Source organism: Olea europaea, chromosome 5 (genome assembly GCF_002742605.1).
Source record: "Olea europaea var. sylvestris chromosome 5, O_europaea_v1, whole genome shotgun sequence".
NCBI classification, from domain to species: domain Eukaryota; kingdom Viridiplantae; phylum Streptophyta; class Magnoliopsida; order Lamiales; family Oleaceae; genus Olea; species Olea europaea.
In genome coordinates this window covers 14,872,011-14,896,989 of record NC_036241.1, presented here as the reverse complement: position 1 = coordinate 14,896,989, position 24,979 = coordinate 14,872,011, and the positions used below count along the sequence as shown (strand labels likewise).

The window sequence follows — 24,979 nt, the reverse complement described above, 5'->3', positions numbered from 1 at the left end:
GAGAGAGAGAGAGAGAGAGAGAGAGAGAGAGAGAGAGAGAGAGAGAGAGAGAGAGTAGTATGAACGATGAAGCTTGCCATCTCAATCCTACGAGAAAATTGTTATAAACGTGATAAATTCAACATACATGATCCTTTATTCTTATCCACCGATGGCAATAGAATTGATCAACGAGCAAAACATTAAACTATGTGTTTGAATATTCTGGGATTACATTAAAATTTACAAGCATGTTTTGTTCAAATTTCACGAGGAATGTACTACTCGTTTAGAAGTAATCAAATATATACGGGATAATATTGCAGACTCACTCGACATTTGGTATGTAGATGATTTTAATAAAACAGAAAAAAGAAGAAGAAGAAGAAATTGAATTTTGTGGTTACATTATTGAGTCTAATGTTAATAAATAATGTATTGGACAAAATTAATGAAAAGGTATATAATAGAATAAAATTTATCGCTTATTATTTTTAGTCAAAGTTTAAAATAGTCTAGTGGTCATGTGACATGCTCTAAATGTTCCAAATTAAAGCCAACATATTCATGTTCCCTTATGACAATAAAAACTGATGATTGTTGTTTTGGATCCGCAATTAATTCTACGAATTTTTATGATTAACATTTTTTTTTATAGTTTTCCTTTTTGATCCCACACATGCCAGGGGGCAAAAAAAACATTTCTTGATTAAATAATCAACAATATAAAATAAATGAAGTTTTAATTAAGAAATGTTGGCTTGTTGCCAACAAGTTAGTTGGAAATTTTCCGTAGTTCTCCTTTGTTAAACTTTTCTGCTAGTTCTGCACGTGGTTAACCTAGCTAGGTCAAGGAGAAAAGCATTTAAAACAGATAGATTGATTGTATATGCAAGAAACCCACCATTATTGGTAAATCATGCTACACATACGGGTTTAAAAATAGGCGAGTCAAGTGTAGACGCGTTATTGGACAGTTTGAAAAATGAAAACAAAAAACATCAATAATTTGCTGTTAAATTAGTGTGTCTCCTTCTTCTCTATTTCTAAACCTGGTTAAGTGTCTTTATTCTTATTGGTATAGATAGCTTTGAGTTTGTGGATGGCCACTTCACACCCTCTTTATTTATTTATTATTTATTTTCACTTTCGTACATTGCCCTATAATGATAGTTGCCAAAAACCAGCCATTTTCAGATGGATTATTCTACGTGTACACTTTTTGGTGTACAAAATAGATTACACCCCCTTACAAGGAGACGGGTCCACGAATATTTTATCGTATATGGACCCTCCTTCATGTGAAATGTAACGATTTGTGGACACATAACACTTCCCTTTTCATATCATCAATCCAATTACTTTCTTGAGTATTTTTAATTCAACTATTTGGAGTAAATACCTTTTCGTTAAGCAATATTTAAGGCCAACTGATCTATTATGTTGATTTTCTTTCTCCAGTTTATTTCTTTTTTGTTACGTCTTTTATTTGAAACCGTAATATATATGCATCCGCCTCATAGTCGTCGTCCTAAGTGCATGTTTGGCAAAATTTAAATTTTTCTTAAATTGTTTAATAAACATTTTATCCTCATAATATGTAAGATCTGCAACTTATTATAGAACCCTTTACTTATGAGCGTTACAAAAATGCTTTTCCAAGAGTACTGAAAAATACCAACAATAAAATGTTACGAAAAAATATAAAAGATTGTTGGCCAGCCACTGATTATGCATCAACTTATGTTGTATGTAATTTAAAACTTTCATTTAAGTTTTGGAAGATTAAATCATGACAAAGAAACATTAGATATGAAGAGGGGATCTCTAACTACTTTCTCTTTGAGCCTGATATATATATAAGAGGATTATATTCCCTATTTTGACACATATTCCATATTTTGTGAGGATTAAAATCAGTTTTTTAGTGGATTTTGATAAAAGCTAATGAAATATGTGGTTATAATAGATCTCATAAGATATGTAAGTAAAATTAATTGTTGATTTTGATTTAAATTAAAATCTGAATTTTAATTCTTACCAAACTCGAGGATAATGCGAACCCACTTGGATACGATAGAAAAGAGCTACCTAACTTCTCGATTCTTATTAATTGACTATCATGTTGAGAGAGAAGATAAAAAAGGGAGTTAAAAATATAGTCTCTATTTTATTTAGTTAAAAAATTGATAATTTTAGTCAAAATTAATAATTAATTTTAATTAAATATTTTATTGGATTCACAATTTTTATCAATTCACTAAAAAATTGATTTTTAATTAAATCAAACATAGGATTAAGTGGTATATGTTTAGTCGTATTATTTTAAGTATATCTTTAAGGAATTATAAAGTAGTGTGTTTAATCTTTTGAGCCCCATTTTTGTCAAAATAAATAAATAAATAAATTTTTGAATAGTATATTGATGAGAAATAGATGATTAAAAATTAAGGAAAAGTTTTGAGTTTGCGTATAATATTATTTTATTGAAAAATAAGATTGATTTGATCTGACATTGAAGTAATATAAATTAAAAAGAAAGGCAATAATTTACGACATAGTTATGATTGAGTCACGGAAGCTTTTCAAAAGAAAAAAAAAAGAAAAAAAAAAGGAAAAGAAAAGAAAAAGTAATACTATTAAATGCATGACAATATACATTGTTTTTAGTAACTTACATGTTTAGTCCGGTTCAATTTAGCATATTAATGGGTTGTTTGAGCCTTTTTTATTTTTATTTATTCAAAAAATGCATTTTTGCAGTAGTATTACAATAGATAATATGTGGTTAAAAAAATAAGGAAAATTTTTGAATTTCCGTGTAATATTATTTTATTGAAAAATGTGTTGTTCAAATGTGATCAAATCATCATTCAAAATTGAATTTTGATGGAAAAAATGGGGCTTAAATAAGGGCTAAATATGTTAATGCATTGTAAAAATTTATGTTAATCACGAGGTTGATTATAGTAGACTCTTATGATGAAAGGAGGTGAAGAAAAATGAAAAATGTCAGCAATCTAGGAAAAAGAAAATAAAATCAAGAACTAGGTTCGTCTTTTCTTCTCAATTAGGAACACCAACTTTGTTCTTGTGTTTTGTTTCCTATTAGGACAACAACTACGTCAAATTTTTAAATGCACGAAAATATTATTTTAATTAGCAATTTAAAATTTACATCTTAGTGAATTAACATGTTCTTATTTTTAAATAATTTAATATAAACTCGACATTTGATCAAAATTTGACTAAAACAATGTTAGTTCAAACTAAATCAAGAAAATTGGAAAAGAAATATTATTTTACTCACTACCATGTGAATGACAAAATGTGCATTGACATTTGAATGGAAAAATTGGTTGGTATAATATAGTGTTTATAAATAAGGTTGTTTTGGCATCTTTTATGTATATTGATATTTGGGAAGGATAAATATGATGGGTTTAATCATATTGAGTACAATGTATCAACTATGGTTTAAAAGTATAGAACAACCATAAAAGTGCATGTTTGTGTCCTATTATTTGTGAATAATGTATTATGGAATAGTGATTGATGTTGAAATGCGTTGTTAAAAAAGAAGATTTTTTTATTTACGTATAATATTATTTTAATGAAAAATGTGTTATTGAAAATGAGTATTGTAAGAAAATAGTGTGATAGAATGTGGAAGAATGGGGCACAAACAAAGCCAAATATTCATCCTAATTATGAGCCTGTTTGGGAATGATTTTGAGAATTGATTTTTTGACCGTTAGGAGAAAAGTGGGGTCCACTTATGAGAGAAGAAGTCAAATACAACAGTTAAAATAGTGAAATAACAGTCAAAAAATCAATTTTTTGGGTGAAAAAATCGAGCCCAAACAGGCCCTATCATTTCGACATAGAAATTATTAATTAGCTATAAAGTTTGAAGAAAGTAGTTGCACTCAAAGCAACAATAAATGTTAGAGGACAATAGGTAGTTGTACTAATCAATGGAAATATGCACGGCAATTCTTCGTACTTGGTAGGGACATTAGATAGGGACATTAATATTATCTATTATCCAATCATGGTTTTGGCCATGGATTACTACACCGAACCCATTTGTTATTTGTTTCAATTCATTGTCCTCTCAAATCTTGGCACTTTCAACTTTGAGCCATATTGTTTGTGTCCCATTTTTTGAAAAGAATGAATTGTTGAATAGTGTTTTAACACAATTTTAATTACACATTTTTTAATAAAATAATATTATACGTAAATCCAATTTTTTTCTTATTTTTTAATCACACATTTCCCATCAATACGCTATTTAAAAAATCATTTTTTGATAAAAAAATGGGACACAAACAAGGACAATAAGTGAGTGGACAGATCTACTCAACATTGAAATATCGTGACTCGAATAGATCAGGTTCGATGTATTATGATTTGAATAAATAGTTCTACTATGTTTTGCATATAAGACAGCCCCATTGAAGAATGACAAAGTCAACCATCAACAATTTCATTCTTCTTAAATCTTGACTTGAAGCAATATTACTTGGTTTGAAAGGAAAAACTAATTGCATTGTGAAACATGGCTTTTACGTTTTTTTTGTTTGCACATTCAAAGATCCAAAACGCGTTGTTTTCTAATACAAAAAATGGTTGGAGGATCTCAATGTATACAAGTAATATGAGAAATGATTTATTAAGTATATTTGTTTAGTTTACGTTAAGCAATAATGACGTGATATATTAATTTATTGGTAGTAAATATATGATGTGTCCTAGAAATTAAAATTAATTCGTTGAATTGATGTATATAGTATGATAATATGTGATTTATTCCATTCAGCCATCTATAAATAGAAAAGAGAAGAAGTTAGTTCCTATTCACACGTAGTCTACCAAAATAGTGTAGTTTTGATTCTCTTATTTCTTCAAAAAAAAAAAAAAAAAAAAAAAAAAAAAAGAATAATGTCCAATGTACAGGGCAATGGCTCACAAGTGTTTTATAGGGTTCCTCACTGTATAGGGGCCCCACATGCTTTAAAAAAAAAATTTTATGTCGACCCCATGTGTGTGTGTGGCCTGGTAAGGACCTGTTAAGCCTAGCACGGTTGAAAAAAAAAAGTGTTCATTGCTCATGTTGTGTCAAAATGTTATAAATGTGACAAAGTACTTCTATCTCCCCCACTTAATATGCAGAGTTTATTCGCATGAGCAAAACTTGGGGCTATAATGTTTGTACTCAGTTAATATTTTTTCAACAGTGCTTTAATTAGAGATGATAATTCGACCCGAAAAACCCGAGCCCATTTTCTATATGGAGCTCGTTTTCGCAAAATATTGAATTTGTATGACAACATAATTAGAACAATAAGTCTCTCTCCACATATATGCGACCATTGAACTCTGAAGCCAAAACCAATCAGTATCGATTGATATTTTACTATTAATCAGAAGACTAGAAAGGAAGAGCTGCAATATGCTAACATTTATAATTAACTATAGATAAAAGTGCTTTCTCTTTTCCATACATATATTTTACATTCTTTTGACTCATACGGTGAGAAATGCAGTCAAATTGAAATGTCCAACATTTCCACTGCCAAATTCTCCAACATCAGAGCTTCTACTTCTCTATTGCACTGCATCTTCTTCCCTGTGATTTGTAATAACACATTAATTAATTAATAATCACATTTTTAAGTTGATGATAACAAAACTTGAACTCATAATTTTTATCTATATAGCCGGTCATCTAGTAATGTTTACCGTAAAGTAAATAAATACCATGAAACTTTTCTGCAACAAAAACCCTAATTACTATAAAATGGTCTCGGTTTACACTCAATGAATTAAAAACTCACCGTAGAGAGATGATAATGTGAGATTATCATTAGGGTTTTGTAGCTTCTTAAGAGGGCAGGAAGAAAGTGGAAGAACTGGTAGATTTTGGCAATTGCAAATTTCAATCATATAACCATCTGGATCATGGAAGAACAATTGATCCACTGTTATGCCTCCTTCCTTGACAATTGCTGTTACATATTCTATTTTCATTTCTTGTAATTTTTGGGTTATGAGTTCCATATCTGAGCATTGGAATGAAATGTGGTTGTCTTTTGGATTTATTTTCTCTTTTTTGTTTGGGACATTTTCTGCAGCTTCAAGCAAATGGATTCCCATTCCATGGTTGAACAACCTACAAATTCAATTCAATTTGGATTAGTAATCAAATTCCCACCCAACAAAGATGATCATGAATAAGAAAAGGTAGAATCACATATTAATTTAGAGTATATTAAAGAAGTAGAGGAATTATGTGCTAAGACTTGAAAAATATATGTTTAGTGCACTGGACTAGAGAAGACACGACATGATACTCTCATACATGTTAGGAGTTGGCTAAATAGTACTCGTCCAATATATTATTGTACGAGATATGTGTACCAAAACTTGTCCACTTGACTTATTGTAAATTTCTTGCAAATGAGACTGTACTACATTAATTTGCCTCTGGGATTGGTTGGATGGAAATAGTTTTTATAATGACAATAGTCTTCATGTCTCCTTAAATTAGATAAACGGTAGAAAAATTCATCCAGATCGAGAGGTTTATTGATTTTTGTTAAGTTCAGTGCACGTGTGGTGTGCGCTCCCAAAATTGGCCTAAAGTCTTGTTTTGTGAAACACGTTTTTACTGGTGGATGCATTTAACTGGATTGTGAAACCTTACTTCCTCCTGACCTTCTGATTGGCTTCTGGATTATTTTCTTTGGAATTGGGGTTTTCTTTTGATCTTGAAAATCTCACTCGAGATTTGAAATCTTCTATCCTCTTTCTGATTCTAGTATTTTTGAGTGAAAATGGTATCGATATGCTGATTCTTCAAAGATAAGTCCTCTCTGTGACTTGATTTTTGGTATTTTGGAATTGATTGTATACTTGGTTGCCGTTTTGGCCATTCTTAGTGCAAAAAGATCGTTATCCATTATAATGGATACTCAACAGGGAATTAGTTGTTAGAAATGGTCATCGAACGTCTGGGACTTCGACCGAAACAAGTCCGTGTGTTCATATTTTAATATTTGCAAGCTTTACTTTTCTACACTATTTTTGATTTTTGGGTTTGATCGCTTACAGGTTTATTTCTGGGCATTTCAATTTATGTCTATAGTTTAGAAAGCAAAATAATTCCTCTAGTTAAAAAGAGAGAAATCAAACTTCCATGTAAATTAATTCTATAGCAGTGAAGTAACATCTGCAACTTCCCCCACTTTCTTTAATTGTCAATCTTGTTTAAAACCAGTAGGAACAGTCGAAATAACTAATGCTAGTGCTTGAGTATAAATTGTGGGTGTTTAAGTATGTTCAAAATATTGGAGATTTTGGAAAGTAATATGCAAAACTAACGTGTCTAATTTGTCAAAATGCTTCATATTTTTCATTTCTACTTTACCCCTATGCAAACACACGCAGAGAGAGATGAAGATACATACCAAGCTCCATCAAAGTCAAAAGAAGAGGGCCTCTTGATTAGGGCGAATCCAAGAACTTGCTCATAAAACTGCACAGATTTTTTGACGGATTTGCAGACAAAAGAGACATGGTTTAGTGACAAGAATGGCAATTTATTTGCTTCATTAGAATATGCTATTGACTCACTCAACATCCCTTCCACTTCTACATTCACAATCTCTGTTACCATCTCTCTCTTACTTTTGCTCTCTAAAACTCCCTATTATCGTTATAATGTAATAAATATGTATGTACAACTCCGTAGTTATAATGCTGATATATAAGCAAACAAACACATATATAAAGAATAGAGAGAGAGAGAGAGAGAGAGAGAGAGAGGGAGAGGGAGAGGGAGAGGGAGAGAGAATGATGCATGCCATCTCAATCCAATTTGAAAATTGTTAGAAACGTGATAAATTCAACTTACATATTCATTCTTATCCACCGACGGCAATGGAATTGATCAATGCGTAACATTAAAATATATGTTTGAATTTTTATCCCAGACGTGCCAGAAAACTCAAATGCATAGATATTATGGTTTCATATGAAAGACATGACTAACAAGAAATAAATTGAAGAAAGAAATACGAACATAATAGATCGGGTGGCCTTAAATATTGCTGAACCAAAAGGTATTTACTGCAAATACTTGAGTAAAAAAAAATGAAGAAAGTTGGAGATGATATGAAAATAGCTAGTTTTTGGCAACTTTCATTAAGACAACTTTCGAAAGTCTTATTATTATTATTATTATAATAATAATAATAATAATAATAATAATAATAATAATAATAATAATAATAAAAGAGGAAGGTGTGAAAGTGGACGTCCACAAACTCAAAGCTATCTATACCAATAATGGTGGGTTTCTTGCATCCATAATCAATCTATCTGTTTTAAATGTCTTTTCTCCTTGGCCTAGCTAGGTCAACAACGTGCAGAATTCGCAGTAAAGTTTACAAAAGGAAAATTATAGAATTTCCCACTAACTTGTTGCCATAAGCCAACATTTCTTAACTAAAACTTCATTTATTTTATATTGCTGATTATTTAATCAAGAAATGTTTTTTCTGGAATTTTTTAATTTCTTTCTCCGGTTTATTTCTTGTTTGACCATAATATCTATTCATCTGCTTCATAGTCGTTCTAACTTACACTCCAATAATTTAGTTTTCATTTTTCGAGAGTATTGAAGAATTCCAACAATAAAATGTAATGAAAAAATATGAAAGATTGTTGGCCAGTCACTGATTATGCATCCAACTTATGTTGAATATATTTTAAAACTTTCATTTAAGTTTTGGAAGATTAAATCATGACAAAGAAGCTTTATATATAAAGAGGGGGATCTCTAACTACTTTCTCTTTGAGACTATTTTATTTATTTATCTATTTTTTTTGGAAATAATGATCAACCATTTTTATAACCGTCAGATATATTTTTGTGTTTATAAAAAGACAACACTGTCAAGGTCCATTTTTTGACATATAATGCGAACCCACTTGGTAATTATGGCAAAAAATAGCTACCTATCTTCTCGATTCTTATTAATTGACTATCATGATGGGAAAGAGAAAATAAAAAAGGGGTTTGGTCACTATAATGAATGTCATAGATATAAGAAGAACTTGAAGAAAGGAAAGGGTAAGACATTGGTAGCGTCACTAATCGATGATGAAACAAATTCTAGTGAACAGGGTCAGACGTCTAGCAGTGAGGATGAAAGAAACTATATGGCCTTTGTATCTAGTGTTAAGTGTGAATCAGAAAAGAGAAGTGTAAGGAAGAGGAACGAAGTAAGAATTCTGAGGAAGACTTTGAGAATGAGATTTATATTCATGAGGCTTATCAATTGTTGTTTAAGGAGAGTCTTAAGATTAAGAAGGTCAATAAAACCCTGTTGAAGAAGGTAGATGAACTAGAGAGAGAAAGAGAGAATATCAAGTGATCTTTAGGATTCATCCAAAAACCTGAGTGAGTTGAGATATGTCAATGAGAAGTTAGGAGATAAGGTGAAAACTCTAACAAGTGGCCTTAAAAGATCAAACACTCTTGAGCGGGACTAAGAAACTCGATCACCTGTTAGGGATAAATAAGCCCACTAGAGATAGGCAAGGTCTATGATATGTTAAGAGTGATAACTAGTACATCCAAGATCACATTCGTCCTTGCCTCCAACAGAACTAATAACACTGCTAATCCTGAACCCAAGGACAAAGGTGTCTTAGGACAGAGGACCTCGAAAACATGTAGGACTGCCAAGCATAAAAATCATTATCAACAATAACGTAGTTTTGAACCTAGGTTTGTTCCTACCTTAACCTAGCTTTGGTGTTCTAGGACATATTAGGCCTAGGTGTCATAAAATTGAGAATAAAGGTAGAGGTCGAGATATTCCTAACCAGGTTAACTTCATATAGAATTAGGTTAGTCACTTAACAGAGATGCTAACTAAATTGACCAGGAATACCTCAACTTCTAGAAAGGTTTGGGTTAAGAAAAGTGATCTCGTTAGGAGTAATGTGAAACTAAATTGCTTGTTGCCCATGTTGCATTCAAGACTCAAAATAACTCCATGTGGTATCTTGATAGTGCTTGTTTTAGACGTATATATGGAAACAAGGCCCTGTTCTCTAATCTTGATGAGTGCAATGGCGTTATGGTTACCTTTGGAGAGGAAGTTACTGTACCCATCCTTGGTAAAGGTATCGTCCACATATTTGGATTGCCTGTTATATCCAATGTGCTTTATGTGAAATGTTAAAAGTCTCATTTGTTGAGCATAAGCCAAATTTATGATGCTGATTACGAGGTAAGTTTTGTCCAGAAATAGGGATGGCAATTCAAACTGTCAAAATCGAAAACCGTGGTTAACCGAACCGAATGGGGCGAAAAAAACCGAACCGATGGTGCAATGGAGCGGGTATGGTATTTGATATTGCTGAACCGCTATGGGGCGGGGCGGGTATGGTATTTACACCCTTGCCCCGAAATCGAACCGATTACCCGTAAAAAAAAAAATAATAATAATAATTATTGGACTTTCCACTATTTTTATCCAGCCCAAAATATAATTCTACCCAATACATTCACTATACCAGTCGTCCAGCCCAACTCCCCACAGCCCAGTTACCATAACCCATAAGAAATTATAGAATCAGGTTCGGGACCTTCGGGTATATGAGAGTGTAATTGTGTAAACCCTACTCCTTACCCTTACTTCACAAATCAGTGAAATCAAACACAGACCACACTCACGCAGCCGGCAACCATAGCTCCACGCCTGATGCCTCATCGCCCCCAGAGTCCAGACAGTTAACTTCACGACATCACCGGTTCACCCTACAACAAAAACGCACACAGCCACGAGCTTCACTGCTCCTGCCTCCGACAGTCCTACCACTATTTGAGGTAAATGAAATACCAAATTATCTTCTTCTGCTTTCGCTGTATTTGAGTTTTTCTATATTTGAAGGAACTGAAGTGCACGCCCATGTTGAAGTATGGATTTAATTCACTGCATTAGTATTATGGGACATTAGGCAAAATGGGTTTTGCAAAGAAAGTGTTTGATGAAATGATTGAAAGAAGTTAGGCTTTGTTTTCTAAGTAGTTAATATAAATTGAGGACATGAAAGAATTATTGATAATGTTGACTGGGATGCAATTCGGTTAGATAAACCCCATCCCTGCACTCGACATCAACATTGGCCAGAATTCCCATCCAAGGCCATGCAAACAAATCATTTACAGCACTGTCTCTGGGCAGCTCAATAGCTAGTCCAGCAAATTCTAACATCATATCTTCCCCACCAATATCCTTTTTCAAGTACCTCACAAGTCCTAAATGCTTCCCCTTGTCTTTGATGTCTCTGTTCATTGAGCGACTGCCAACATCGGAGGCATGTTGAAAAAGGTTCTTAAAAGGATAGACCAGCTTCTTCTTTCCTGGGCAGTAAAGGCACCTGAATAATTCGTCTGAATATTGAACCTTTTTAGGGGCATTCTTCAATTGTTCGTAGCATCTATCCACATAATCGTCTAACTCAGATTCACTTATGACTGCACATTACATAGATGATTCTTGGAGGCTTCAGAGCCGAATTTTGAGGTACAATAGTTTTATAAAATAGACTTTAAGCTACTATCGTATTTTCTGAAATTTTAAGTTATCTTACGAACTTTTTTTCATATCCATACAGATTTATATATGTCCCTTGTCCCCACACTGCTGAGTCACTGTCTACTGTGTTAATGGATTGTCTATTTGATTGGAATATTGATCAGAAATTGTCTACATTGACTGTTGATAATTGCACCACGAATGACGCTATTATTAACATTATGTTAGATAAGCTTTCTCTTGGTTCTTTATTGTTGAATGGTGAATTTTTCCACTTGCGGTGTTGTGCACACATATTGAACCTGATAGTAAAGGACGGTTTGGATGTCATTAGCCCAAGTGTTGAGAGAATTCGCAATAGTGTTTCATATTGGTCAGCAACACCAAAAAGAGTTGAAACTTTTGAGGCAGTTGCACGACAAATGAAAATCCCTTGTGGAAAAAAGTTATTATTAGATTGCAAGACTCGATGGAACTCTACGTATCTAATGATTCATACTGCTTTGCTTTACAAAGAACTTTTTCCTCGACTAAGGCAAAGAGAGCCTCATTACAGAAGTGTACCGAGTGAGAGTGATTAGGAATTGGCTACAGAGATTTGTGATAAGTTGGAGATATTTTATGAAGCGACTGAATTATTTTCAGGAACAAAATATCCTACTGCCAATTTGTACTTTCCCAATATTTGTGACATAAAGTTGGCAATCCGTGATTGGAGCACATCATCTTGCGATGAAGTCAAATGGATGGTGTCAAGCATGAAGGAAAAGTTTGATAAATATTGGAGTGACATGCATGAAATTCTAGCTGTTGCAACTATATTGGATCCTAGATACAAGATGAAACTAGTTGAATACTATTTTCCTTTGATTTTTGGAGATGAAGCTCAGGAAGAGGTTGAAAAGGTTAGAGCATTTGGTCATAAGTTGCTCAAAGAGTACGAGAGACCACATCGTTCGACAGAAAATACATCTTTGTTTCCATCATCTTCACAATCAGAGTCGTCTACTACCAGTGGAAAACATTCTCGCATGGCTGGTTTTGATACATTTGTTAGCCTTTCTGTTACTGCTGATCATGTAAAAATAGAGTTCGATGTTTTTCTAGATGAGCCAGTATTGCCTAGGGTGGACGATTTTGATCTATTGACATGGTGGAAAGCAAATTCAATAAAATATCCGACTTTACAGAAGGTTGCAAGAGATTTATTAGCCATTCCAGTATCTACTGTTGCATCCGAGTCAGCATTTAGTACAAGTGGTAGATTTGTGAGCCCACATAGAAATAGGCTTCACCCGAAGACTTTAGAAGCTTTAATGTGTGCTCGAGATTGGCTTTGGTCTGATATTCATGGTAGGATGTATTGTTTTATGTTTGTTATTTATGCACTTTCTTTTATTGCTAATTTTTTCCTCTTTTGTGTGTAGAAAATTCTGGTCCTTCATCATATTTCGGAGCTTGTGCAAAGTTTGATGACGAGGATGTTGACGAAGAGGTACATTTTTTTGTTTAAATATTTAGTTAAAAACATTATGGATTATTGATTTATTACTCTACTTACATTTCTTATATACTATATAGGAATCAACTTTGAGTTTTGACGGATGCCAGTAAGAGTTGTGGAGAAGAATGAAGATTGAATATGAATTGAAGTTGAAGCTTTTTGAGTTATTGAATATTGTTTGTTAAATTTGGATTTTGTGTTTGAGAATTGGGATTTTTTTTGCATTTTCATTTGGGATGTATTGTTGTTCGCTACATTAACTTTGTATCATGTTTTTGTTTTCATTTTAATTCGACGGATGGACCAATTAAAAATAATTTATTTTCGTGATTATTAACGACCCGAACTGAGCCGAAACGAGATACGAACCGAAACCGAACCTAACCGACTTTCGTTGTTATGGTGCGGTTATGGTATGACAAAAAAATTGATGGTTCGGTGATGGTTTTGGACGAACTGACCTCGAACCAAACCGTTGCCATCTCTATCCAGAAAATGTGTACTGTTTATGACCCTTCAGGTGATGTCCTTGAAGGAGTCAGAACTTCTGACAATTGCTATGGAGTTCTTATGAATTCCAATTATGTGTATAATAATGCTAAGATTAATGTGACTAAGCTTTGGCATCAAAGACTCGGTCATCTGAACTATAAGAGTTTGTTAAAATTGGCCAAAAAGAAACGTGTTGATGGTCTACCCAAACTTGAACCAATTGATAATGTTGTATGTGGACCATGTCAACAAGGTAGACAACTTAGGATACATCATAAACAAAACTTTAAAATATTGACAAATAGGCATCTGGAACTACTCCATATGGACTTAATGAGACCATTAGGACTAAGAGTCTAGGAGGTAAGTGCTATATCTTGGTTGTGGTAGATGATTTCTCTAGGTACACATGAATTGAATTGTTAAGAGAAAAATCTGAAACATCTAGTCTGGTTAAATCCTTGTGTAAGAGGTTTAGTAATGAATAAAGTTTCACCGTATCTAAAGTTTGAAGTGATAATGGAAAGGAGTTTGAAAACTTCAACCTTGATAACTTCTGTATGGGGGAGGGAATTCAGCATGAGTTCTCTTCGCCAATCACTCTACAACAAAATAGGATAATGGAGAGGAAAAATCGAGTATTTCAATAAATGGCTAGAGCCATACTTCACAGCAAGGGGCTAGCACTGCATTTCTAGAAAGAAGCCATTAGCACTACATGTCACATAGTTAACAGAGTATACCTTAGATCTAAAACTGATAGACCCCTTATGAGATTTTGAAGGGTAAAAAGCCTACTATCAAATACTTTCGTGTATTTGACAACAAGTGCTACATTATAAGGGATAGAGAAAACAGAGCCAAGTTTGATTCAAATAGTGATGAGAGAATCTTTCTAGGATACTCTAGGAACAATAGAGCTTATCGTGTATACAATATGCGCACTCGAGTTGTTATGGAGTCAATAAATGTTGTGATTGATATGATATTAGTGCGAGGAAGGGTGTGAGAAATTGGGATGAGTTGGATAATTTAAGTATTGATCTGGTTATGATTACTGAATATAAAGAACAACCAACTCATAGGCCCCGCGCTCTCATAAAAGGTTAGACACCTGATAAGGAGCTACCACCTAGTGACAAATCTAAATCTTCTGGGAACCATCATCTAAAGTCAAGTCTAATCATCATAAGGACAATATTATTGGAGATCTAGAAGAAGGAATAAGACTACACAAGAGGGTTCTAAACAATCTGACTTACACTAGCTATGTTTCACGGATTGAGCCTAAGAAATTTTAGGAAACCCTTAAAGATGAATGTTGGGTAAATGTATTGCATGACGAGCTAAATCAGTTTGTGAGAAATAACGTATGATATTTAGTCTTTAAGCTTGAAATTTGTAATGTGATAGGTACCAAGTGGCCATTTAAGAATAAAACCGACGACCAAGGTACCATAACTAGGAATAAGGCTACGTTAGTTGCCCAAGGATACACTCAGGTTGAAGGCATTGACTTTGATAAGACATTTACTCCGGTTGCACGTCTTAAATCCATTCGAATTCTCCTTGCCGTTGCCTGTACCCTAGTTTTCAAGCTTTATCAAATTGATGTCAAGAGTGCTTTCTTGAATGAAATACTTCAGGAAAAAGCTTATGTCAAAGGATTTATCGATCCTAAGTTTCTAAACTTAATAAAGCTTTGCATGGTCTGAAACAAGCTCCTAGAATTTGGTATGATAGATTACGGCATACCTCATGGAATGTAGTTTCTCTAGAGGTGGTGCAGTTCGGGAACTCTATTATTTTCTTGGTCTCAAAGTGAAGCAAATAGATGATGGGTTTTTCATCTCTCAATCAAAGTATGCTAAAGATCTTGTCAAGAGATTTGGGATAGACAGTAAGAAAAACACTAGGACACCCATAATATGAGTGTTAAGTTAGGTCATGATCCTACAGGCGGAAGTGTAGATCCCACACTGTACAGGAGTATGATAGGTAGTTTACTCTATCTTATTGCTAGCAGGCCAGACATAGCATTTAGTGTTCGAGTACGTGCAAGGATTCAAGCCGATCTTAATAGATCCTATTTAAGTACAGTTAGGCACATCATTAGTTATGTAAATGACACCTTGGATCATGAAATCTTGTACTCTGGGAACTCTAATCTGGATCTTGCCGGCTATTCCAATACTGATTGGGCTGGAAATATTGATGATAGAAAGAGCATTTCGGGAGGTTGTTTCTATATTGGTAGTACTCTTGCAGCTTGGCTGAGTAAAAAGCAAAACTCGATCTCGTTATCTGTTGTCAAGGCCGAATATATAGCTGAAGGTAGTTGTTGCATTCAGTTGCTTTCGATGAAGTAAATGTTGAGTGATTATGGGATTAGTTAGGGAACTATGACTGTGTTGTGACAACACAAATGCTATCAATATTTCCAAAAATCCTATTCAATACTCTCGAACCAAACACATTGGCATTAGACGTCACTTCATTCAAGAGCTTGTAAAGACTACAGTAGTGTCCCTTAAACCCATCTTTACTAAAAACCAACTAGCAACCTATTTACCAAACCTTTAGATGGATTGAGATTTGAATCGCTTAGGAAAGCTGTTGGCGTCTTTGTACCTTCTTGATCACGTACTTAGAAGCATGTATTTATAGCATATTATATTCATCCATTCTAGCATTCACTTCATTCTATGCATACACATTTTTTCTTTGCCTATGTTTGTCACTAATGCATTTCAATATTGAAAAAAAAAGTACAACATCGTGTTTGTTTTCCTTGAAATTACATTTTGTAATTAGATATGCATTCAATATATGAATAGTTCTGTATTTCCATCACTTGATTTAAGTTTATGTGGAGTTTGTGGTATATGCTTCTCCAGATATATTATCTGCACAACACACACTATGACCTGTAAGTGAGTCTTGACTGCATTTGTGAGATATGTGATGTCCGTACTCTATTGATGAGGTGTCCTTAACTTTGAATTGATTTATGACTAGTGTGATCTCATGTTGTGTGTTTTTCCCTAACAAAAATTGAGAAATGGTTCTAATCATAATTTATTTTATACTTGTCCTCGGAGCCTATTTTACTCGAGCAATTAAGCTTGAGGGGTTTCTTATAACTTGGGCCCTATGGTCAACTGATTTGGAGTCACTAGCCCAAACTCGCAATAAACATAAACAGTGTCTATCAATATCCACAGGTCCTAGTAGTGCCAGATTTAACTTTCATTGAGAAAGGAATACACTCATTCTACAATGATCTTAGCTTGTCCCTTCTCACAAAATTAAGGTTTGGAGACTTGTTTACTTGGAATTAATGGCACTTTTCACGTATACATCACATATACAACTTACGCTGTTTGAACTTGATCTGTGTGTGGGGTAGCGATTCTATTCGTTGAGTGCGTCGTGTTTGTGATCGAGTGTAGTTTGGGATGACATACATGTTGAAGTGCATGCCATATTTTCATACAAAGAAAAAAGGATTTTAGATTGACATTTTTCTGAGATATATTGCTGGATTAAGTTTTGATGTTTTGCAATATTGATGTTTGTTCTTTTTTGTGCTTTGGTTTATATTAATAACTGATATGATTTTGCATTTATTGATAACTGTCTTTATCTGCTTTTACTTATGTTACGGTTTCACTTGCTTTTACACTAGGTATGTGAGTTGTGATTTCGGGAAACAGGTTTGGTAAAGGAGAAGCCAGAGTCAATTGTTTTGGGTAGATCTTGTTAGTTATTTTTGATGTAATAAATGTTTGGCACAGAATTTCAAATGGGGAGTTTGTTAGATTTTAATGTAATTGACGATTCTGTGAACAAAAACGACTAAATTGAAAATGTGTAAAAGTCAAGGAGTTAGGTGCAATTTTGTATATATGTGTTAGTTAGCTTAGGATTCAAGCTTGGAATAAGGAAAGAAGTGTCGCCGCAATTTCACTTACCTCTTGCTAAGACACATTGCTTGAGCAACGAAAACAGAATGGTCTTCAGTATCTTGTCGCTAGGATTGAGTGAAACGAAACATTGTCCCTCGCTTTTTGCTAGGTTTCGCTCAAGTGATAGTATATACTAAAAACCCTAATTTGCGATTTTCGAGAATTTTAACCATACCATACCACCAAAAAATCCATTATATAAATACTTGCGCCGCTTCAAAAAAAACCTCGAATTGAGCATTGTGAGAAAAACACATATACTATTTCCACATCTTTCAATCCATTCATCCTTGAGTGTTTCAATTGAAAAACCTCAAAACCCATAAATCAAACACAAAAAATCCATACTTTTAGAGTATCCATTAAAGGTTGAAAATTACAAAAGGTGACCGGAGTTCCAATTGCAGGAGAACAAAGAGTTTTCAAGAATTCACAGGAGATAGACGAAATCAGAAAGTTAGGAGTTGGTATAAGAGCATGGAAGGAAGGCTTTGGGAATTACCGTCAGGAGGTCAGAAAGTACTTGTATTGATCGAGTCTGGTAGTACTGTAAATTGATTTGTTTATAGTGGATTCATACTGTTGGGCCTGGAAACTTTTAATCTCACAAGGGGTTTTCTCCGTCAATAAATATCCCGTGTTATTTATTTTTCAGCAATTTATTATACTGTGACAATTCAACATAGGACTGGACTAATTAATATCTGTGACTTGTTGCAATTATTAATTAGTTTGTTTAACTTCTGTACAAACACATATTCATCCCCCCTAGGTGTTAGTTGGATCGAACTGCATAATTTTAAGGATTGATTTGATCCAACATTGGAGTAATATAAATTAAAAAGAAAGGCAATCATTTGCAACATAGTTATATTTGTCATCTTATTCAATCTGAAAGCTTTTCAATAAATATTTAAAAAATCATACCATTAAAGACATGACAATATACATTATTTCATGCAACCTATTTATCTTATCGAATCTCGTTCAATTTTGCTTAATAAATATGTTAATGCATTGTAAAATATATGTTAATTACAAGATTGATTATACTAGTATCTTACTATAAAACAGAAGATGGAGAAAAATGAAAAAAAAAAAGGACAGCGCTTGAGGAAAAACAAAAAAACTATATCAAGAGCTGTGTTCTTGTCTTTTCTCTCCAATGAGAAACAACTTTGTTCTCATCTTTTGTTTCCCATTAGGATGACAACTATGTCGAATTATTTAATGCACAAATATACCATTTTAGTTAGCAATTTAAAATTGATGTCTTAGTGAACTAACATGCTCTTATTTTCAAATATTATAATATAAACTTGACATTTGATCAAAAATTGACTAAAACAATGTTAGTTCAAACTAAATCAAGAAAATTAGAAAAGAAATACTATTTCACGTACTACCATGCAAATGACGAAAGGTACATTGACATTTAAGACGGGGTTTCTCTCCTTGAAGGTCCATGATGGCTGAAAAATTGTTTTGTATAATGTAGTGTTTATATATTCAAGTTGTTTTTGGCAATTAATTGACTTCTTTAATCTATATTGATATTTGAGAAACATAAATATGGAGGGTTTAATCATATTCAGTATAACGTATTAAATATGATATAAAAGTTCAGAACAATCATAACGTATTCATCTTAAATATCTTTTCGACGTAGAAATACTGATTATCTTTAGAGTCTGAAGAAATTTCTAGTACTCAAAGCAACAATAAATGTTGGAGGACAGTAGGTAGTTGTAATAATCAATGGAAATATATATGCATGGCAATTCTTTGTAGTTGGTCGGTACATTAATATCCAATCACGGTTTTGGCCACGAATTGTTACACCAAATCCATTTATTATGAGTAATGCTATTTAATTTCACTGGGGTTCATTTAATTCCACCTTTTATTTAGTATATTATCTAGCGCCACCTTAATTGTAGTTGCAAATTCAGTGAAACTACATAGCATTACTCATTTGTTATTTGTTCCAATTCATTGTCCTCTCAAATCTTGGCACCTTCGAATTTGAATTTGGTGGGTTGACGGATCTACCCGGCATTCTAAACATTGTGACTTGAATAGATCAGCGTTTGATGTATTATGATTTGAATGAAGAGCCATTGAAGAATGAAAAACTCAACAATCAACAATTTCATTGTTCTTCAAATAATCTCAACTTGAAGCCATATTACTTGGTTTGAGAGGAAAAAACTAATCGCCTTGTGAAACATGTGAATTTTCCTTTATCTTTTTGCGCATTGAAAGAGCCAAAACGCGTTGTTTTCCAATGAAAAAATGGTTGAAGGATCACAGTGTATACAAGTAATCTGAGAAATGATTTATCAAGTACATTCGTTTAGTTTATGTTAAGCAATAGTGACGTGACATATTCGTTCATTGGTAGTGTATGATGTGTTATGGAAATTAAAATTGATGCACTATGAACTGTCAAGCAATGATACTTATAATAGATTGCTTCTCCATATAATATGATACTAACTGATTTCTTCCATTGAGGGAAGAAGTTGAGTCCTACTCACATGCAGTCTACCAAAATAGCGTAGTTTTGATTCTCTTATTTCTTTAAAGAAAAGAGGAAAAAAAAAGAAAGAAGGAAATATAGCAGTATAGCCCCATAAGCTTTCACATGTTTATCACTTTGATTACCAACATTTAAGACGTAGCATTATATCCTCCAACTTTTATTTTGATAGAACTAAGGTCCTTGTTTGGGTGATCAACCTTGTGGGCCTGACGATTGCTACAAACTGAAATACATGTGATGTGGTTATAAGTTGATTAGGACTAATTGTAAAGTTAAATCTACAGAGTATTGTTTTCTCAAAATAATAAATTTACACAACAATTAAATAGAAAAATAAGTCTCTTCAGGACCCTGAAAGGCTAACATCAAATATGCCAGCTAATCCATATATAATTTACATAAAAATTAAAATTCTTTCTCCTCTCCATACATATATTATACAATATTCTTGTAAAAAATGTAGTCAAATTGAAATGTCCATCATTTCCGCTGCCAAATTCTCCAGCATCAGAGCTTCTACTTCTCTATTGCACAGCATCTTGTTCCCTGTTATTTATAAACAAATTAAAATTAATTAATATGCATAGGCTAACAAGTTCTAGATTTTATCTACTCTACTGCCACATTAAAATAATGCAATAAATTCAAAGAAATTAATTATAGAATCGAATATAACTCACCATAGAGAGATGATGTTGTGAGATTATCATTAGGGTTTGGTAGGTTCTTAAGAGGGCAGGAAGAAAGAGGAAGAACTGGTAGATTTTGGCAGTTGCAAATTTCAATCATATAACCATCTGGATCATGGAAGAACAATTGATCCACTGATATGCCTCCTTCTTTAACCAATGCTGTCACATATTCGATCTTCATTTCTTCCAATTTCTGAATTATGAGTTCCATATCTGAGCATTGGAATGAAATATGGTTGTCTTTTGGATTTATTTTCTCTTTCTTGTTTAGAACATTTTCTGCAGCTTCAAGCAAATGGATTCCTATTCCATGGTTGAACAACCTACAAATTACATTCAATTTGGATTTTTAATCAAATTCCCACCAAACAAAGATGACAGCAAATAGTACTCCATTTCAAACATGTCATGTGGGATAATTAATTTTACAGTTTTTTGCAATTGAAACCGAACCACATCAATTATTTGGTGTGTGGGTGGTTGGACGGAGAGATTTTTGTAATGACATTTTAATCCTTGTCTTCTGTCTACCTCCTCTCTAATTTAATACTTAATCCTTTCCATTTAAAAAGAGGCTGATTTTATTTTTCACATGAATTAAGAATTCTTATTCGATGTTATATGTAAATTAATTTTTGTCAAAAACTTTCCTAGTCTTCCTTTATATATTTGTACAATTTCAAAATTAAATGGGAAAAATTTGTTATAATTAGGCAAATTAAATAGGGACACATTAGTAAATGAACAAAACAAAACATTTTTAATAAAAAATATGACTATATAATTGAGACAAAAAAATAAGGAAAGTCAGTCCATATAAATGGAACGGATGGAGTAGATCATAGAAATTCGTGCCCAATCATATGTCAAGTGATTATATGTCAAAAACAAAACAATTGGTTTATTAATGGGAGATCAATTGTTCCTCAAGTTATATTATCCAAAAATAAAAAAATAAAATAAAATAAAAGTTAATTACACCTCACTGTCTTTCATTGTCAATCTTATAGCTAGTTGTTGTTAAGAACCAGTAGGAACAAAGTAATAACTAATTAATTCAACTATTCAAGTGCTTAAGTTTAAGAAATACTTAATTTAAGTATGTTTAAAATCTTGGAGAATTTGTAAAGTAATATGCATAATGTGCTAATTTGACAAAATGGTGCATATTTTTCATCTCTTCTTCACCCAAATGCAACCTGATCACAGACACACAGAGAGGGATTGAGATGAGTATACGTACCAAGCTCATTCAAATTCAAAAGAAGAGGGTCTCTTAACGAGGACGAATCCAAGAACTTGCTCATAAAACTGCACGGACTTCATGATGGATTTGCAGACAAAAGATACATGATTCAGTGACAAGAATGGCAATTTATTTGCATCGTTAGAACACGACTCACTCAACAACATCTCATGTATATCTCCCTTCACAATCTCTCTTCCCATCTCTCTCTCTCTCTAAAACTCCCTCTTTTTGTCCTAATATATTAAATGTGTTGCATTGCATAATGCTAATAAGCGCGCACACATTTATATAAGCAGAATGACAAGAGAGAGGGAGAGGAGAGTATCAAGTATGCCATCTGAATCCTACGTGGCAATTGGCATACACGTGAAAATGTATTCATTCTTATCCAGGGACGCGGATGGAATAGAATTGATAAACGTGCAAAAATATGTGTTTTACACCTCTATAAAATAATAATGTTGTAGGATCGAGAAAAATTATTATTTTAAAGTGGTTATTAGTTTATCAATAAATGAACAATTTGTTAATTTATCAATAAATTAGTATTTATTAATTTATAGTGTATTTTATATTCAAGGGGTACTTATCGATGATGATCATGATTCAGATGATAGTTGTGTTTTACCAACTATTTCAAAAGAGGCATTTAAAGCAATCGTAACCTTAAATAATTACTTTGTATAAAATAAAATAAAAATACTAAATGCAGTATGTCCATTGCGAAAAGTTAGGAATGAAGTTATGTTTAGTTTGGGTGCAAAGAAAAAGTGTAAGATTTTAGATGTATATTTTGAAAAAGATGCCAATTAAAAAAAATATTGTCAAATTAAAACTTTGTTAATTTGTATTAGTATGAACTTTTATGAATTTAAGCAATTATTATCTTATATATTCATTGGACCTTAAAGGATCTAAAAAAATTATTATCTTATGCATTTGGTGTGATTATTAATTTAATATATTTGTCCAACTCGGGATCAAAGAATTTTATTATTCAAGTGAGATTATTAATTTATTGAACATTCATTTTCAAAATTTTACTGTATATATTTATACAGGTGATGAAAAATAATGGTCGATTACAAAACTAATTACACTATCTATTATAGTGTGATACATCATCTGGTACTTAGTAAAGCAAAATGCCTTGGAAGCACCTATTTTCGAGGCAATGAGGCCATCTACTATCACCTCTAACACCTTTATTTCCAAAGTGTTGAAAGCACAATCCAATGCCTCGTTGACAATAACCTAAAATGCAATGTAACTCATTATAGACTTGTCACTTCTCATATCCGAGGTGATCCCCAACCTTTAGCCACATTGGATGAGCCTATGGAGTCCAAGGCGGTTAGGGTTTGAAACTTAATGCCTTATGCCAACTGTAGTTTGACACTTTGATCCACCTAAGAGGTGATTGATATGTCATCTTTGCAAAAGTAGCATATCAAATCCCTTTTCTACCATCTTGGACAGCATGTGGGGGTAGCAAACCTATGAAAATTAGGATGTGACGTTGTCTCATTGTTGAGTTTGACCAATAAGCCTTCAGGATGAGGTCACGTCAGAAACATCTAGAGAGCCCATGTTCCTTTTCTTTGTATATAAATGCTCGCACTTGGTCTCACTCTACAAATATGAATCTAGACTCCCACTTTTCTTTTTCATTTGTAACGCTTCCACACTCAATATATTTTACTTTCTATTTCTAACTTCTTTAGTAATATGCATACATAGGAGAGTGAGGACAAGATCTGTTTGCACGTTAAATCCCATCTAGATTTGGAGTCCAACAATGTATGTGCTTGAATTCGAGAATTCACTAAGATTTTTACAAGTATGTTTAGTGCAAGTGTCACAAGGACTCTCATGCGACATGCTTCACAGGATGATTGTATAGTCTATGGTACCGTATTAAGAAAGAGAAAAACAAGAAACTGAGCCCTTGTTTGAGCCCCATTTTTCTAAAAATTTATTTTCAACCATATATTTTTCAATAAAAAAATATTACATGTAAACTCAAAATTTTTTCTTAATTTTTAACTATACATTATCCATCAATATATTATTTAAAATGCATTCTTTCACCAAAAACGGGGCTCAAACAAGGGCTTAATGTTACACCGTCATGTCATGTCCAATACCATGCATGTATGACAAGATTAATGACAAGAAATTTGTTTAAATAGTCTGCCAGTTACTTAGACTTGCCATCGAAGTGTCCCAAAGCCAACATTTAAAGAATCATTATGCCCTAAAGACAATAATTATATTAAACATAGTTGAAAAAGTTAATTATGATGATTTACATAATTTTAATCTACTAAAGTAAATTGTATTCTAGGCATTTTTTTTTTAAATTTTAATTTGGGTACATTTGAACTTATTGTTGTGTTGTAGCTGAGGGATTTTCAAAGTTTAGTGCCCGTTGATTTTCTTTCAAGAAAACGATATTGTTTGATACTTTCCTACCAGGATTCAAAGTTTATAACACCCTTTCCAGCTCGAAACATCTGTATAGAATAATTTTTCATCTACACGCACTTCATTTTTTTATGGAAAATGTTAAGAGTATACATCTATTCATCTCGTTGATAGATGTTCCAACGTACTATAACTTTAAAAAGAGGTAAAACTTGATTAAATAATTAACAATTTAAAATACATGAATTTTAAACAAATAAATGTTTTCTTCTGGCAGCAAGTTAGATGGAAAGTTTCTATAATTCTCTTTTAATAGAATTTTCGTCAAGTTCTTCTGCACATGGCTGACTCAGTTAGCAAGTTAAAGAAATATTTATTTGTTTTATTTTTTCATTTTTTTTCCCACTTGTACTTTCTCCTATTGAAACTTGCCACTTGCACTTTGTCCTAATGAAACTTACCAATAACCAGCTGTTCATATAATTTTCAACGTACTTGATTC

General features: G+C 32.8%; 2 protein-coding genes and 1 pseudogene across 2 annotated transcripts; 1 reads left to right on the top strand and 2 right to left on the bottom strand.

The window, feature by feature from the left end:
- Positions 1-5,357: 5,357 nt before the first annotated feature.
- Positions 5,358-7,782, bottom strand: LOC111394789 (metallothiol transferase FosB-like). Its single transcript, XM_023020771.1, has 3 exons — positions 7,455-7,782; positions 5,823-6,157; positions 5,358-5,614 (listed from the first exon to the last, which is right to left on the bottom strand). Exons 1-3 carry the CDS (start codon positions 7,661-7,663, stop codon positions 5,532-5,534), a joined length of 627 nt encoding a protein of 208 aa, XP_022876539.1. The 5' UTR covers positions 7,664-7,782; the 3' UTR covers positions 5,358-5,531.
- A 4,039-nt stretch (positions 7,783-11,821) lies between these two features.
- Positions 11,822-13,214, top strand: LOC111394291 (zinc finger BED domain-containing protein RICESLEEPER 2-like). Its single transcript, XM_023020044.1, has 4 exons — positions 11,822-12,167; positions 12,246-12,953; positions 13,028-13,095; positions 13,182-13,214. Exons 1-4 carry the CDS (start codon positions 11,822-11,824, stop codon positions 13,212-13,214), a joined length of 1,155 nt encoding a protein of 384 aa, XP_022875812.1.
- Positions 13,215-20,430: 7,216 nt separating this feature from the next.
- LOC111394788 lies at positions 20,431-22,305 on the bottom strand (annotated as a pseudogene).
- Between the last annotated feature and the right edge of the window lie 2,674 nt (positions 22,306-24,979).

Coding starts and splice junctions, on each gene's coding strand:
- LOC111394789 (XM_023020771.1), bottom strand. CDS start 7,663: ATGGTAACAGAGATTGTGAATGTAGAAGTGGAAGGGATGTTGAGTGAG. Junction 6,158..7,454: donor TTTGACTTTGATGGAGCTTG/GTATGTATCTTC, acceptor TTGAATTTGTAG/GTTGTTCAACCATGGAATGG. Junction 5,615..5,822: donor CACATTATCATCTCTCTACG/GTGAGTTTTTAA, acceptor TACAAATCACAG/GGAAGAAGATGCAGTGCAAT.
- LOC111394291 (XM_023020044.1), top strand. CDS start 11,822: ATGTTAGATAAGCTTTCTCTTGGTTCTTTATTGTTGAATGGTGAATTT. Junction 12,954..13,027: donor GCTTTGGTCTGATATTCATG/GTAGGATGTATT, acceptor TTTTGTGTGTAG/AAAATTCTGGTCCTTCATCA. Junction 13,096..13,181: donor ACGAGGATGTTGACGAAGAG/GTACATTTTTTT, acceptor TATACTATATAG/GAATCAACTTTGAGTTTTGA.